Source organism: Megalops cyprinoides, chromosome 3, assembly GCF_013368585.1.
Source record: "Megalops cyprinoides isolate fMegCyp1 chromosome 3, fMegCyp1.pri, whole genome shotgun sequence".
Classification (NCBI taxonomy): domain Eukaryota; kingdom Metazoa; phylum Chordata; class Actinopteri; order Elopiformes; family Megalopidae; genus Megalops; species Megalops cyprinoides.
In genome coordinates, this window is record NC_050585.1 from 33,563,666 (window position 1) to 33,581,631 (window position 17,966).

A 17,966-nucleotide genomic window follows, 5' to 3' on the forward strand; every position below is an offset into this window, starting at 1 on the left:
GACAGTCCAATAGTCCAAGTCTGGTCAAATATTGTGTTTCAAGCTGTGTGTTCAAATGAGGTTAAATAGCACAGAAGTAAATGACTGTAATGAGTCAGATGGCAGGGATACTGTAGTAGACATTGTAGTTGTTACTGAAGGAACTCCCAGAAAGAACCTTAATCTCAGTAGTGTTTAGATACAGAGTATTCAACCCTTAACTTGGAATAATTGCCTTCTCAGTCAAATGGTACTAATGTAGCGATTGGGCAACTCATGCCTTATTTGTATCCGTTTCATTAAACTCAGCAATGTCTTCAAGCAGCAGACTGATAAAGTGTCTATGCTTCACGACACTGGAAACATTCCACAACAGGATGGTTTTTCATTTAAATACCTTAAACAGAAATTGTTACTCTCTTGGAAGATGTCCTGATTTGTATGTAACTACGCTGATGCATAAAAAGGGCATTATCATTAAATTACAATTAAAATTATAATGACAGAGACACCTGGCCAAACTGAAGGATAAAAAAAGATTACCTGGTATAGCTAAATATGGTATATGTGTTAATGGTTTTAAAAATGGTTGATCATTCAATATAACACTAAATGAAAATTAATGATTATAAATGAAGAAAACAGTAATCACATTAACACAATTACTCAAGGAAATGGCAGGCATTGGCACTGTAGTGAAACATGGAGCACCTTTATTAATTCATCAGTATTCTTCACTTTATTCTCTGATCCACAATAACACCTGCGCTCCCTCCCCATGTACTAATCTGATTCAACAAATGTTCAAGACAATAGAGATTAATCTGCCTTCGGTTGAAAGCACAAGTGCCTTCATCTTCCACATCCTCTGATGAAAGCCTCATGCATGACAAAATGGAGGGAACTTGCCAACCATCTTAAACTGATGTCTTATGATGGGGTAATTTTTAAACTTCCAGTCAGAGACATCACTCTTCACAGAAAGAGAGCAAACATGTTCTGTACATACAGAGGCATTGTCAAGTCTCCTTGACTAATAATCAAGTAATATTTAGAGTTAAGCTATCAAAGATAAATTTGAGTGTTCTCTACTACATTTTTGATCTTCTTTCCTTTCTTTCCTAGTGTAATCAAGCTTGACACTTGAACTATAAGTCTTCCATCATTTCCACTGTTTAAAAAAAATGGCACTTTTGACTCTTGAGCACTTCCTATGTATCTGATATGAAATGAAAGTACTATGGATGCCATGACACAGATGGGGTGTATATGTTGCCCATATACATCTCTCTGGAAAAGTGTTTGACATTTTGCATTTCTATCAGATTCATTTGCCCATATTTTAGCCATTTAGTCCTGTTTGTCTTTTGGACAAGGATTCCTGAAACACATTTTATATGGTCTGATTTCAAGAGTGACCTCCATATTGTTGCTAGATGGACAATGACACCTGAATCTTTGGCCAGTTGTTTCGTCAACACCATGCTTGTCTTCTTCATGTCCCTTAAGAATATTATCTTCATGTATTCACCCTTCTTTTGACAGCATTTTGGGTCTTCCACACTTGATTGCATTCCAATATTGCACCCTGACAATAAATTTATGCAAACTATTTCACTAAATGTTTTTATTTTCATCTTAATTAAGCAACACAGTTGGTGAAAAAAAAGAAATATGTATACAACGTAACCCCTGAATGTTTCCTAAACTCCTGCTCAGTAGTGTATGTACACGCCTGCCCTAATATTCAAGACATGAAACACTGTATAATAACACTTAAATAACTATATGTTTAGTTTCTGCTGAGAAAAAAATCATGAAAAGAACATGAAAATAATAGCAGAAACTTTAAAACAGGCATAGCACTTGTATGGTGTAGCTAAATTGTGGCCGCCTGTCAGTTGCAGAGGGAGAGCATATCCGTCATAGAAAAATAGCGAAAATAAAAACCTACTGGGTCACGAACCACAGCCAAGTTGGTACAACCACTGTGCGGAGGTACGCCACATAGATAGGTAACTAAAAGATTCATCCTACAATTCGCGGACGAATGTGATCACTTTGCTTCCGTTTGTACTGTTCAATTAAAGCTGATCATTTATCCGACTAAGCGATTCAGATTAACTTGTTTTATTTATCGGGTACATTCCATCATAATTATAGCACTGTGATGACCTTTGCATGCCTATACACATAATGAAATCATCGTTATATCGGTTTTGAGATTCTAAACGCATTATGACGTCTCTATAGGATGTGACATGGGTGCCAAAGAAAACAAAAAAGTACATGTGGTATAAATACTAATTTCTTTCTCTACATTCCATTTGTCCGTTAAAGTGTTCCCAACGACGCTCAGTAGAACACAATGCATTCGCTGCTGCATAAAGTCCCTTTATCTGGATTTTGAGTGTCGTAAGTCACAAATCTTAAACTATGATTGAACAAATTTCTTCACTCGCTGGTAAATAAAGCTAAAATATTCAGCATACACAGATCTGTGTTCTGTGGTCATTAACGCTGCACATATATCTGGTCCCAGATACACAATAATAATACATGCTGCCTTATAGGTCCTGTCTCTGAAAGAGAGCCAACCCTCTTGCTGTTTCATGTCATGGATTTGCTGCTGCTATTTAAGAAAAAAAAAATCAGACAGAGTAAAGCATCGCCCGCTTGAAACACCGCCGCGGACGTTTTCCGATCCTGCTATCAATTTAGAGGCAAGAACTTCCACGCTGCCCGTGCAATAGAGTTTCAATATCAGACAAAGGCGCACGCGTGCAGTCTCAGGGAACTACTGATAGCAGCTGGAGTAATTAACTCATAACGAGTACGACTAGAAACTGTCATTCAACAACACTTCCCTCCGTGGTAACTTGCAACGCTGTGCACGTGAACCCTTACAGAAAATAGTGGAAAATGGCAAGTTTAATACGAAGCTGTCTCGTATATATGTTTTGTTCACATCCTCGACACTTTATAGAATTACAATATTTTCTTTGTTGAGTGATTTTGAATGATTCGGACGGTGGAGACTACAAACGTGGGTACCCAAGATATTTAGGCATGCCAGAGAACGTTTCTTTCCTCAGGAACCGCACGGAACTGGGTCGACCATTGGGAGCGGGTGTGCGTCCTGCCTGGGCTATCGCGGTGCTGGCCAGCGTGCTGATCTTCACCACCGTGGTAGATGTATTGGGGAATCTGCTTGTGATCATCTCCGTATTTAGAAATCGGAAGCTGAGAAACGCCGGTAAGCTTCCTCTTTGCCGCCGTTAGTGTATGAGGCTGGAATACATTCTAATTACATTTTATGCAATGTCATGGTTAAAAGTTTTCTGACAAGTCGCACTTACGAAATATAGAACACAATATGAGATCAAATTATTTTCCCCAGTATATTTTGAAATATTTGTCAAAGCTATCATTTGAGCAAGCAAAAATACATATGAAGTGAAATTTTAATCTCTGCTTCTGAATACAGTGTGTGACGTTGTCAAATGTTGCCTATATGTTGTTGTTAATGATATTCTAAGTTATAATACATATGATAAAAAAGAGACAAAAATAATTTTTATTACATAATTGGACATATATTTCGACGTATACTTAGATGTAGGCTATTTCTTCTAATTTATTTCATACGTTTTCTGATGACTCGTTTTGTTGATGCTTCCCGTTTTTATTTCCAAATAAACTACATTGCAAATGAGCAATCAATATGACAACAGCAAATACGGGATGTGCGAGATGATTCTAGTGAAAGAGTTTGCATCATCCATGAGAATGACGTAACATAGCTTTGAATGGTTTCGTGACAACCATTCATGCGCCGTGTAGACACTTCGGTGGAACGGAGTTGCTTGAATGAAAGACCGAATGAATTGATATGGTCAATCGTTTTTATGTTATGAGATTTCACGGCGCCCCTCTCAATTATGTGACGTAAGCCGCCATGTGTCTTTAATACAACAACTTGGAGACCTACAACATTTAAAAGATCGGCTTGTAGGATTCTCTACCGTGTACTGTCTCAAAGTTGAGTCAGTGAGTATACTACCCTTCGAGACCAGTTTTGGGATTAAAATCCCAAATCCCACTTGTTCGGCAAATGTTGGTGAAAGGAGTAGTTAGTCTGCAATTTGCTGAGAGAACCTGTTTACATCAGTGATTCCGCTAGCTATCAAAATTCCAAACTTGTACCTGTTTGCACAAAGCCGCTGCTGCTGAACAACACAAAGAGCTATATGGACTTTTCTTAGAGTGCACGGTGGCACACAATTAGGTAACCATGGGAGAAGTAATGTTACATATTAAAAACAGCTTCCAAACAAGTAAGTCACTAAAAAGCAGAACTTTTCTTTATTATAGCCATCAGCTGTGTTTTTCCCTACAGTGTGTTGATAATTTCTTCAGAACATTATTGTAAGGAATGGCACACAAGTGAGCCATCAGTAGAGGTGCATGGTGTTAATTGTTCTGTTCAACTACTTTCCTCTTTCCAGGTCATCAGGTCATTAGTCCTTGTATTGCTTTCTTTCTCTCTCATTCTCTCTCTCTCTCCTTCTCTGTGTGGGTGTCTATTTGTGTGACGGCAAAACCCAGCCAACTGAGAATATTTTGTTTTGCATCAATATAGATTTTGAGGGTTATTTATCAACTTCTGAATATTGCTATTCACAAATAAGTCAGTTCCACAGTTCCATCGACAGGAATTCCCTGTTTGATAATACATGAAATTTCACATCAGATAGAAAAACGATATATCCAAAGGATGTGAGATAGAGTATTGTTGTTTTTCCTCCTTATCATTAATTGAGCATCTTACATTCCCAAAATGTGCCAGAAAAAGGAATTCCTGTATTCCTGGCATCAATGGATTCCTAAGGGTACCATCAGTAATTCATTGAAATTCATGACGTGGGGTGTAGGAGTGTTTGCACGTAAGATTGTCTCTGGAGTTGGTGCTGTTGTCTGTTCCCTGCACTTTGTCCCTCACTAATGTAACAGCATGCTGTGAATTGTTTGGATGTGCAATTATCTGAAGGAAGGTGGGCTCTATTGTTCCCAAACACAGCACACAGATGGGCTGGCTGGGGCACTACTATGAGAAATTAAAGTTGTTACATACCAAATGAATAAAATTGAATTTTGTTATTCATATATAGCCCCCCGTTTAGGTCTCTCCTGTGTCTGTGTGTATGTGTGTGTATAAGAGCTCTTTCCAATTGTTGAATGGGGGGAGGGATGTCAAATCTACGTGTCTCACTATGAGTCATCCAGTCCTGACAGTGGTGCACTGGCTTTTTGTGCAACCTTTACGCTGATGTCTCTACTCTACAACTGGAAGCTTGATGTTGGCGTGTTGCATAATCTGAAATGGAGCAGAATGGCAATGCTGGGTCAATCATAAACCCTAACCGAGTCAGACCCGCACCGGCAGCAACAGCCCTCACCAGGTCAATACCCTTAAAGTCTGCTGATGAGATTACAAGAGGCAGCCAAAGGTCTGACAAGAAGTGAGGTCATGCACTGTTGAGGTTGGCCGATGAGTCATCAGCATTGAATCCTGGGCATTGTTGGCACTGTTTGTTAATCAAGACATTCTTCATTGGCTTCCCTATTTTTCCTACTACTGGGAAACTGCCATAGCGATTCCTTTAAGGGCCTCTGTTCTACTGTTTTTTACATTACATTTTTCCAGTGAATAGTTCTGTGAAAAGTGTGTACTCTACCACATAGTCAAGGTTGCAGTGTGTCTTCTGTGGGGTTTGTAAAGTGTTCCTAAGTGGTGGGGAAATCAAAGGTCCCCATTTCGCTCTAAAATGCTGGGGCTCTCTTCAGAAATTGTTATCTGATTTTTTACAGATGTGGACAAACCCCTGTGTGAAACTTTGCCTTAGCACAACGTGTACTCTCCTTCGTTACAAAAAATTAACATAGCGCTGCTTGTGTCACTGGAACAAAAGGAAACATTTGAAATGCACAGAGGAGCTTCAGTGAGGCTGACAGTTTGAAATGCTGTTTCATCTACTGCTGTGTTATGGGGGGACAACTTCATGGGACTATTGTGGCACTGGGAGGGGGTGCATCAAATGTGAAAAATAAATGTGCTGCTTTCACATCTAGTCAACAAAATTTAAACAATCTGATAATGCACGGGAAAACATATTTCACCCTTATTTATATGCAGATCATTATGTTGGATATTTATTGTTGCCTGGGGCCAATAAAGCATTTATCTTTTAAAATTTCTTTTGAAAAAAATATCTCTTCAATATCCATCACAGGTATATCATGTTCATTTTAAGAGGAGACATGACTTTGTCCCATGAGAAAAATGGATGGGGCTAAGCCTTTAATGAACTCAGCATGCTGCAATGTGTGTGAGTACTCAGACACAACAGAAAGCCAGTCGGTGTGCTCCTGCCTTCAATGGCCTTTTCACAATGCTATAAAAACCCTTTCACAATTACTAAACTGTGATGGCACTGCAGACGGTGTGAAGAGCAACAGGGGATGCTCTATCAGACGCCTTTCAAGGTGCTTATGCCAGGGATTTTCAATGTGTTGTGCTAACGCGCAGACTGCAACGCTAGCGGTCTATGTATGTATATATATATATATATATATATATATATATATAAACAAGACCTTTCCACTTCCACATCTAAAACCTGTTTTGTTTTGCAACCTGGTTCCAGTTCACCTTCCTTTACTTCAATTTTCTTTCCACTGATATTGTTTTAAGTTGTCCAGGTTTGCATCTTCCTTCTGGGGCCATCCTAAGCTCTGCTTTTGGGATGTTATTCCCTTTGTACCTCAGGAGGTGCCCTCTCCATTTTCCATCTTGATGGTTGAAGGCCAGAAAACTTGAGGCATTTTGTGTGGAATGTAGAATGTAGCACTCAGAACCATACCACTGTGTTGATAGGACACAACTGGTATAAAGCCTCAACTTGTTGTGGACTACATGTTTGATTTCCAGTCTGGTCTGAGTCTGAAAATGGTTTCCTTGATTTTAGTGTGGTGGCTAGTAATGGCTTTATCAGCACTTACATCTGAGCAGACCACACTTCCCAGGCATGTGAAGTTGTCCTTGACTGCAAGCTCTTGTTGATGGACTAGGATGGAGATAGGATTTTGGCTGTTCAGAGCCATAAATGTGGTCTTTCTGTGTTTATTTTCAGTCCAAGCATCTGTCTAATGCTATTGATATGGTCAGGCTTGGCTTGCATGCCATCCTTTGTACGAGAAAGAGGAGAAGATGTTTTAGGCTGTTCGCATCTCGGGATGTGAAGGAGTGTGCCATAACGGGGAGCGTGTCCAATTTAAAGGGAATAATAGGCATAACAATCAAATACAGGTAGTTGGATCTGTATTTTGGGAAAGTGCAAATAAGTAAAGATGGCACTTGTGAAAGCTGTTTTTCTCCTTGCATGTATTTGCACATTCTGTATCTGGGTATGGCAAGGGTGTGACCATTTGTTTGGGGGAAATTGTGCTATGTTGGTACTATTTAAATCTTCCCAAAAAACCACCAGGCAAAAGGTATTTTAAGGGTAATGTGGCAGGTAACCTGTCATTGTCACAGCCTTGTCATGCTTTTTATCCCATTATGGTTTTATGCCTAGCTCACCTGTTGCTTCTGCCAAGTGTCCTAGCTCCATTAAAACATGAAAAATGGATGCCAGCACACCTCTCTGAAAACAGTTCTAAAGCCTCAGAAATTGCACTAGCACTGCCAAAAGAACCCACAGGATTGTGCACATCGGATGCAGGTGTTAGTGGTTTGGGTTTCACAGCATGAATCCTTGTGCCTTGTGTAACAACCTGAAGTATTTCTACTTTGATAGTGATTTGAGAGTACAGACAGCAGAAAGAATGCCAGCTTCAGCATATTTGCTAAAGTGAAAAGGTTACAAAGTTAATGAATGTTTAAAAGGGATAATATATTTTTTTTATTTGAGTACATAGCGCAAAATTCAGTATGCATTTCATTTAAGGTCAGATTAAATGCATCTTTGATTAAAGTTTAGAATCTGTGTTTTTATGCTTGGAGAGTTGGAGTAAAAAGCTTTGCATTTCAAAAGTGCAAAAGGCTTGTTCATGTAAATTAGACAATGGGCATGGTTAGAGGTAGAGACAGGAGCAGCTGGAGGAAAAGAACTTCATTGTCTTGTCAATGTAAAAGTTACGCTGCAGAGGGTGGTTTGAGTCACGCCCCACACAGATTTTGAATGGTTAATTTAAAAATATGTATTTTATACCCAGGTAAGAGATGGCTGCAAAAACAGTCTAAGAACAGAGTGAAGTTTGAAGTAGCGCTTCACGTTCTAGGACGAACATAATCCAAAACTGCCACCAACTGATAACAGAGCCATGGGATGAACAATTATTTAATTCAAATCAACAGAGAGTGGTCTGGCATTAAATGTTCATAGAAGGAAATGGCTAACAGTTCCAACATTTAGTGGGATTTTTCTTTTATTTATTAAAATTTCTGTGCAGCATGGATTTCTAGCAACGCTGTTTATTAAACATACCTATATAAGGCCTTTACAAAAAAAATATAGCCTGTACCCGTATAACCCTTAACACCTTTATAGACATGGTGCTAGTATTTTATAAAGCAGCTGTGAGAAGATGTGCTTCATAACAACTGCCAGAAGCTGGCTGACACTTCTCCCATAACTGAGAAGAAACAAACCATGAAGAAACCAGCCCACACCAACCAAATACAGGGACAAAATGAGCCTTCCCTCTTGCTCTCCAGCCACACCTGCATTTAATCTGCCTTCAATTAGTAAGATGTGGCTTGTTAGCCAATAGGCTGGTTCCCTTACCAATCATCATCAGGTGCACACAATTAACAAATGATTGACAAGAATTAACAATTAGGTTCAAGGGAGAGGTAAAGGCTCCCCTTCACAGCATGGTTTCATTTTTAACTGGCCAGGCACTATCACATTACATCAGCAGTCATGAAACACTACAATTGTTTGACTTCTTTTTAAGGACTTATGAAGTCACACTTAATATGAAGTGTTACCATGGATCTAATTAAAATGTTGTTGATGTTCTTGGTCACACAAATGAATAACATTACCACGCCCTTCCCAGCTCAAAACAATTTTCCACAACGTTTCTGTTACATGTTGACAATGTTGCCGCATCCCTGCAATGACATGGGCACTTTGAGAGAATGTACTGTGTCAATGGGTTTGTAATTAGTTTTTATGCATCATGCAAAATTGTTATTTACTGTCCACCCACCCTCTTGCAGTACACAGGGAAACATTTTATTGAACAGTAGGTTCCTGATTACGGGGATAGATCACTGAAGTGCTTCACTTTATTAGTGTGGGTTCATGATGCCTGGAGAGGTCTTGCTTATAATGACAATTTATATCTGGCATTTGTTTTCTGTACTGGGCATTTTTAAAGCTATGCCTCACATCTTCACAATGGTAGTGATGTACTTCAATTTTGTAAACTTTTAACTAGGTTACGTATTGTTATTTTTTACAATAAATTTAAACAATTGTTACATCTTTGTTACACATTCAATTCATTTAAGACTCATTCTCAGCCCACCACAGGTATCCTGCATGGTGTTACTTCAAAGGCAGGACATGGCTTTTCACTGAATATGTTTTGTGTGGGATTTTGACCTGTATAACCCCTCTCATCTCCCTAGGGAGTATCTTAAATACATTCCCTTTGTGCTGAGCTAACTGATGGCAGACCAGCACCCTCAATATTCTGGCCTCTACACCTTTGATTTTCTGACGACAGCATGAAATATTTGCTTGGATCTGCAAAACCTTACATTAGCAATTTTTTTTTCTACTCCAAAGAGTGGACGGTGTGAGTCATCCAGCTTCCACCAGATAAGTGAACTTGTTTCAATCCTTTTAAATGCTGATAAAAATCCCTGCATCACCCGGCTCTACTCTGCAGTGCTCTGGAGGGCTTTAGTGTGCTCACCCACCGGTGACAACTCATTCACAGCGGGAAGAGGCAAGCAAAAGTGGGTGGAGGGTGATTATAGAGCAAGGTATACATAGCACTCATGTCTAGTGGGGAATTATCCAAAATTTCCCACAATCCCTTCTCAAATCCCTTTGGAAAGCCCCTAGGATGGTCTGAAATCCCTTTTGATCATTAATATTTTTAGCCTGATACACTGTTTATTTCTTTTCAGTATTTTTTAATCTGTTACTCTCTTTTTTGGAGTTGACAGTGGGGGGGACAATATATCAAAATATGTCGGATCTTGGTGGATATCACTCACTGCGCTCTTCTCTCAACATTTGAGCTGTGGGTTTTCTGCAGTTCAAGGTTCTGTCTCAGAAAAGCGCTCTGCTAAAACAAAATCACTTTGAAACCCCTCCACAGTACTGCCATCATTTAGGGGATTCAAAACACCTTGTTTAAAAATGCTGTGTTGCATCATTCATGGGGTTTTGAAAAACATCATGGAGGTTTTGACACGCCAGTAAAACCTCATCCTGTCAGAGTACATGCCAGCTGCAGAAGCACTGTTTTCTAAATTAAGCTCCTCAGTCTTCTTGTCTTTGAGGACATGACACTTAGTTGTGGATTGACACTGCCCATTAAACACTGACTCTGTAAATTATTCAGATTCAGCATCTGAGTGTTAAAGGGTATACATTTGAACAAAATACCAGATGAATCTGATTGCTTCAGCTGTTTCCAAAGCATGCTGTGTGCTTGTATTTTACTTAATTTAACTTCCCTGGCATAGGCTCAATTATTATTTCATTGATATGACATTGAAACCTGTTGGCATGACACCTAGCTCATGAATCCTTTGATAACACCGAAAAGTGTGCCAGACAGATTTCATTCCACTCAAGATCGTATGTCTGGATCAAGAAACAAATGAGCACCCCCACCCCCCTCCCCACCTGGCACCTACCCACTTTGTTCTCTCTCTTGCTCTGTTGGCTTTGTATTTCTTGAATCACTGTGCGAACACGTTGCCAGATTGCCATTCCATTGTAAATGGAGAGGCTGAGTAAAATAGGACGAAACAGCTCAAATAAATCTACAGATAAGTATGAGGAAAATATGTCACCTTTAAGGAACCCCCTAACCCTTAATGTAATGAGTATAATGTGTCCCTCCTACTGCCTCCTGGGTACTGTAGTCTGCTATTCAGAGGTGAGTATTTTTACAGGAAAGGTAAATAAATATATAATTTTCTCTAAATTCACTCAATATGGAGCCAAGCACATGAAATGCCACATTGTAAAACAGGGCTAGTAAAATTGTCAGACTTCAGTTTCACAAGTGTGGTGTCATAATGATATTATCCAGAGTGTGGCAACAGTGAGTCAGAGATCATGGCAGTCCTGCTGGTGCAGCAGGCTGACGATCACAGAGCGTAAATTTTATTCTCTTCTTCTCCATGAAATGTTTGCTTGGCATGCATTCTGATCCATAGTGGCCCTATTTTTGCACGGCATGGAGTAACGCTTGGGGACCTGGGCTTATGACTTACAGGTTCAACTGCCCCAGCGGGCAGCTGCCGGTGCAGGCCTGAATTGCTAATGCTGATAACACAGGCTACGCAAGACGCCCTGGGTAATGGCCTCTCCTAAGCACATGAATAATGTAAAGTGGTAATAGCAGTGCCCCCATCTGTGATTTTTGAACCCACAGGTATAGTATCTTTGCCACACCATTAATATTTCTTGTTTCAAAATATTTCAGTGCTATTTTGTCCTTCAGCATTTTTAATTGGCATTCATTATGCCATGTTGCATTCACAGCACAAATTGTGCAACCTGATCAACTTCTTTGAAAACTGTCAAGTTCTACCGCCCACCTGCCCAGAAAAGGATTGCTTATTTCACGGTCCAATGTCTTCTCTGATGGTGTTTATGGGGTTGATAGCTGCTCCGCAAACAGCTGTGTGTGTCTATGATTGGGTTGTGGTTTAGAGCTATGTGTTAACTGCCTTGTATAAACTGGTTTATGTATTGTGCAATTCCATCATGCTGGAGGGTTTGTTTATAAATTACTCACACTGCACTCTATGGCATTAAGTTGTTTTAACTAATTTCTTTTTAATTATTTAGTTAATAAATTAATTTAATTATTTTTGTTAAACAACATGTTATGCTATTATTTCCAAATTGTTCCAGTGTCTGTCTATGATACCCTTCTGATTTCTTCTGCATTTGCCATCAAAGTTATGACTGACAGGCTTAGTTTTATGGCACCAGTGATTTGCATGAGCTTACACTGGTGCACTGAAGTTCTGTCATTATGAGTTTTGTCAAAGATGATGTCACTGCACACAAAGAAAAGAAACAACCACTTGTTACAAGGCTGTCTAAAGAAAAGGAAGCCATTGAAAAACATTTTGGACAACTGCCATCTCCTCTGCCTCCTGCATTTTGTAATGGGCCTGGATAAGTCACAGTGTACATAGACCTGTATTGTCTCAGCATCACACATAGTTATGGAGGTAAGACTTATGATGCTTAGTAAAACTACAATGTGCAGAACTGAATTAGTCACAGCTGGGCAGAAACAACAGCAGGGACAAAACAATTTTTGTCATTTCCATTCATGACTGTAGCCCCGTGCAGTAAGGACTTTTTAGGTATCATGCATTTAATAGGTTCCTACAGACAAATATACTAAATAAAGAATGTAACACCAAATGTGATGTAAAATACATGTATTTTTCACCCATTGAAGTTATAGATAATATTATTTTATCAAATATTTATTTTATCCAACATAATATGCTATTTTTCCCCTTTTATTATGGTTAGGGTTAGTATAACTTTAGATAATCTGCTCTCCCAGATTTAAAAATTTATGCAAAAATAAATATTTAAGATAAATGTTTTATCATTTGGACTTTTTCAAAGTGTAATAAATTTTTCAAAGATGTACAGACATTTAAAAACATATCACAGCTTCACTTACAATTATTAGATATTTCATACATCTACATAAAATGTAATACATTTGAAAATATTTCATACCTTTTGTAAATATGTCATTCTTAAGACATTAGTAAATGCTGCAAATATTTATTGTGTCATATACATTTAGAACTAGAACTGCCAAGGCCATCAATTTAATTCCATTCATTTATAGAATTTAAGTTATTCTGCTTCTGTAAAAGATAAATGTTGGTCTGTTGGTATGGTTGTGTGACCTGCTGATTTGCTATTAAAGTTGGAATTATTTTCAGCTTTAACTTCTCCACACCTTTCAGTGATGGCTGTGTAACTCATCATATGCCTGTCAAGTTTTGCCAGTTTTTTCTGTTTTGCCAATTTTATTTTATAAAATAACTTTTGGTCAGTTGTCACCCCTGGTATGGAACAACACTTTGCACCCATTGGTTGCTTAGTTCTCAAAACTGGAAAAGCCATTTCAAGATCTTATCCAGTTCATTGTATCACCCTGCATTCTCAATGACAATTACAGCATTTTGAAAGGCATATTACCTGACACCTGTCAACATATTTATGTTGAATAATCAAATGAAATTATTGATGGAAGGATAAAGAGAAGTCTACCTGCAGTGACCTTATCAAAGAAAGTGGATCTGGACAAGTATCCAAGAGATTGAGAAGTACTTATGAGCTTACAAAATGTAGTATAAATATTAGTTTGAAATACTTATTATCTTTATGAAATAATTACAGTCATACATAAAACATGAAGATGAAGTCATTAAACATTTACTATATGTATGTAATTGCTTATGTATAAAATGTATGAGCCGTTTGCATACATTGAAATTTTTACTAAATGTTTAAAATTGAAAGAATCAAATATTTATCTGAAATATTTCTTTTGGCCTTAAAATATAATTTTGGGACATCATATTTTACATTTAGAGTTTATGATTTAGAGTTTCAGATATTTGAAATGTGTTTAAGTGTGTGATAAATATTTAAGTAAGGGACAAAATGCATGCTAAAGTAAATCTATGTCCCATTTTAGCACCCCGTAATATTGTGGTTTACAGAATATGCCGAGGTTGAGTCAGAATTTCAAGGAGAATATAGCTCTGGGTTTGAATATTTAAGTGGACACTTAACATAAAAACAAATATGTTTTCCATGACCGCTTTAAAAAAAAGTTGAGAAAAGATGAGGGTTTTGATTTAAAATGTATTCAATGAATAGATAACACTACTGCTTTTACAACATGGGGACACAGCAAAATTACTTATTGTGCACATCTTTAAAGAACAGACAGTCAAAAAAACTTACATTTCTCTACAACCATTAATAACAGAATGTGCAATGACATTGTCGCACAATTACCAAACATTACAAATGTTTCATGCTTAAATAAAGATCTAATTTGCTTAATGGGTTCTGGAACGCATGCAACAAGCTGGAAATTTAACTTTACAGCAGAAACCAATTAAAGTTCCTTGGAATTCAAACATTGTCCTTGTGCTGCAATAACTATCACATGTTTGTTTTAGTTAACAGGCGGCAGTGTAGCATAGCGGTTAAGGAGCAGGACTCGTGATCGAAAGGTTGCCAGTTCGATTCCCTGCTAGAGCACCGCTGTTGTACCCTTGGGCAAGGTACTTAACCCATAATTGTCTCAGTAAATATCCAGCTGTATAAATGGGTAATGTTAAAAAAGTATAACCTATGTAAGTTGCTCTGGGTAAGAGCCTCTGCTAAATGATGTAATGTAATGTTTGCTCTTCTAAACTGTAGCATACATCTTCCAGCTGTTCATGTCTATGAGTGAATATTATGAGTGAGATTCAGTTCCTTGCTCAAGGGTACAACAGAAGTGCATTGGATTTGAAAGCAATCTTCTGGTTCCGAGTTCAGTTCCCTAACCACTACCCTACTCTGTGTTTTTTGGAAAAATGTCTATATGGTGGGTCTCCGAAGACTGTGTTGGTGCCTAACTCTCAGGATTACAGAGGCACAGTAACGTAAGGGCTAAATGGTAAAATGAATGCTAAGGGGTGTGTATCCAGGCTGCTATCAGGCCACTTCACACTGACACAGAATATGGGTAAGGACAGACTCAAGGAACCAACCAGGCTGACTTGGGTTTCCGTACATTCTTCACTAACTGGCACCTTCATCCTCTGCCTCCCCCACCCAGTGCCCTCGTCCATTGTCTTGACTAGAGGTGGATTACAGCAACTTTGCCTAATAGAGTTTTGAATGACTGTTATATGTCAAGCCCCCTTCAAAATCAAACGTGGCATTATATGAAGCTGGACCTTACAGCATCATGTGGGAATTGATATTTATTGAATCATATTTACCGCAGGATGACTGTGGAAGATTTCCTAGCAACCAGGTTATTTCCACTCAAGAGCTTTGTTGTGCCCTGCATATTTCTTTATTCATGTCCACATCTCTCTAATAGCTCAATTTTTAAACCTGTATCTGCATCAATGAAATGTACCAAGACCTTCTCCTCTGAACTGACTTGCATTTTAAACCTTTGCATAGCTTTTAGCCTTGGTTTTTGGATCGGATTTTATACAGCTTCAGATGGATTTTGTAAAAGTATACTTATCATATTGTAATAAATAGCTGGAAGTCAGTTGAATACAGTCAAGTCTATCAGAGCTTTATCTTTTTGATTTTGATCTTGTTTTGGTCCCGTTTGACTTTGATCAATATTGGCATCCTGTACATCCAGGCTTCCAAGTGGCTTAGTTGACAAGCCCCTCCTTCAAAGCCTTAGCTGAGCTGTAGCCTGGATTTGATCTCAGTCATGCCATCAGCTGACAATGACTGAGGGCCTGCAGCGGCTTTGTTGGGGTGGGTAAGTCGACAGGATCTCCTCATTTCACCGCTTTTAGGTCTCCTGTGAGTTATCATTGACCTGGGAGTTGCTTGGATGATGAGAGTGTAGTTACGACTGTCCTCCAATTGGCAACCACTTCAGTGTGGTGACATACAGCCAGGGGTTACATTTGTCTTGCTTCAGTTCTCCTGTACATCTGTTGTCACAGTAACATTGGTGATTCCTAAATCAAAATGGTGGAAAAGGTGGAAAAAGCATAAAATAGCATACATTATTGGACAACATGATGAAAGCATTCTTGTCCATAATGGTTGATTACTAACAAAATTGATCTGCCAGATTGAGAATAATTCATTCATAAATATATTATCCACAGCAACTTCCATAGATTAGATTACAAGTTTTCTATTTATACAGCTAGATATTTACTCTGGCAATTTAAGCACAAAGCTTTTTTCCAAAGGGTACAAATGCAGTGCCCCATGATGAAATGACACGCTTGAATTACAAGCCCAGTTCCTTACTACTATATTACTGTGTAGCCATCTCATGTGAACAGAATAGGAGCTAAGTGCGATGAGCTTGGTTAAAACTCAGAAAGGATACCTCCTGATGGAAGCAAGTCTATTAGAGAAGATATTGGCAGTTGGGGGCATTCCTTCCTCTGGACCAAGTAACATCTAAGTGATGGGGACACTGTGCTGCAGAAGCATTCCCTTCTAATGTCATGGTACAACAAGATCCTGACTCACTATGATCATTAAAGATCCCATGGCACTTGAAACAGTAGGGTTGGTTAATAGAATCCATCATTGGGGACAAAAAGCACTGGGCATGATGAATGTTTAAATGTCCAGACAAATACTATGAGTTTCTTTTTATAGAATGGCATTTTTCACATTACTAACTGCTCTCCGGGTCCTCTCTTCAGGTAATGTGTTTGTCGTGAGCCTGGCTTTTGCGGACCTGGTGGTGGCCTTCTATCCATACCCACTGGTTCTGTACGCCATCTTCCATGATGGCTGGTCCCTGGGCGACACACAGTGCAAGGTGAGCGGCTTCCTGATGGGGCTGAGCGTCATAGGCTCCATCTTCAACATCACCGGCATCGCCGTCAACCGCTACTGCTACATCTGTCATAGCCTGGCCTATGACAAGCTCTACAGCTTCCGCAACACCCTGATGTTCGTCGGACTCATCTGGGTGCTGACCGTCGTCGCCATCGTGCCCAACTTCTTTGTTGGCTCACTGCGGTATGACCCGCGTGTCTACTCCTGCACTTTTGCCCAGACAGCAAGCAGCTCTTACACCATTGCAGTTGTGGTGGTCCACTTCCTAGTGCCTATTGCCGTGGTCACGTTCTGCTACCTACGGATTTGGGTCCTGGTCATCCAGGTGCGACGGAAGGTTAAGAGCGAGGTCCGCCCACGACTCAAGCCCAGCGACCTGAGGAACTTCATCACCATGTTCGTAGTGTTTGTGCTCTTTGCTATCTGCTGGGCGCCACTGAACCTTATCGGGTTGGCTGTGGCCATTGACCCCCCAAGTGTGGGCCCCAGTATCCCAGAGTGGCTCTTTGTTGTAAGCTACTTCATGGCGTACTTCAACAGCTGCCTCAACGCTATCATCTACGGTCTGCTGAACCGGAACTTCCGGAAGGAGTACAAGCGCATCATCATGTCCGTGTGGGCGCCCAGGCGCTTCCACACTGAGACATCTAGAGGGGGTACAGAGGGCCTAAAGAGCAAGCCCTCCCCAGGGCTCAATAACAACGAGTAGCAGGAAAATGCAAAATTCTGTAATAACCTGTTTCTGGTATACTCTTCTGTGTAGCTTGCATGGATCATGGGGAATAGTGCCAATTTGATGTGAGGAAAGACCTGATGAAAGGTTGTGACCTGGGCTAAAATGGTTAAAATGTTAAGAAGCAGCTCACAAAGCATTGGACAGTATGACTTTTTCATCATATCTGTATACACTCCTCAGGGTGCATCCTGTCTTTCTGCTGAAAATGTTGCATTTTGCTTACTTTGTCGATACGAGTGTGTCACAAAACAGCTTCAAATTATATTTTCCTTTACAGATTAGTCAATACAAAGTGCCAAATGTTTTCTTATGGTATGTTCAGAGCTAACATACACTGACAGAAAAAAATGTGCGTGTATCTGTCTGAGAGAGAGAGA

General features: G+C 39.4%; 1 protein-coding gene across 1 annotated transcript; it reads left to right on the forward strand.

Annotated features, from left to right (window-relative positions):
* Positions 1–3,048: 3,048 nt before the first annotated feature.
* On the forward strand, positions 3,049–17,648 carry mtnr1bb (melatonin receptor 1Bb). The gene is made up of 2 exons (XM_036524258.1): positions 3,049–3,235; positions 16,715–17,648. The coding sequence occupies exons 1-2, from the start codon at positions 3,049–3,051 to the stop codon at positions 17,560–17,562; spliced, it is 1,035 nt and encodes a 344-aa protein (XP_036380151.1). The 3' UTR covers positions 17,563–17,648.
* Positions 17,649–17,966: the final 318 nt, after the last annotated feature.

Excerpts from the sequence above, each read along its gene's own strand:
- mtnr1bb (XM_036524258.1), top strand. The coding sequence starts at position 3,049 with ATGCCAGAGAACGTTTCTTTCCTCAGGAACCGCACGGAACTGGGTCGA. Across the intron at positions 3,236-16,714 it reads TCGGAAGCTGAGAAACGCCG|GTAATGTGTTTGTCGTGAGC; the intron begins GTAAGCTTCCTC and ends TCCTCTCTTCAG.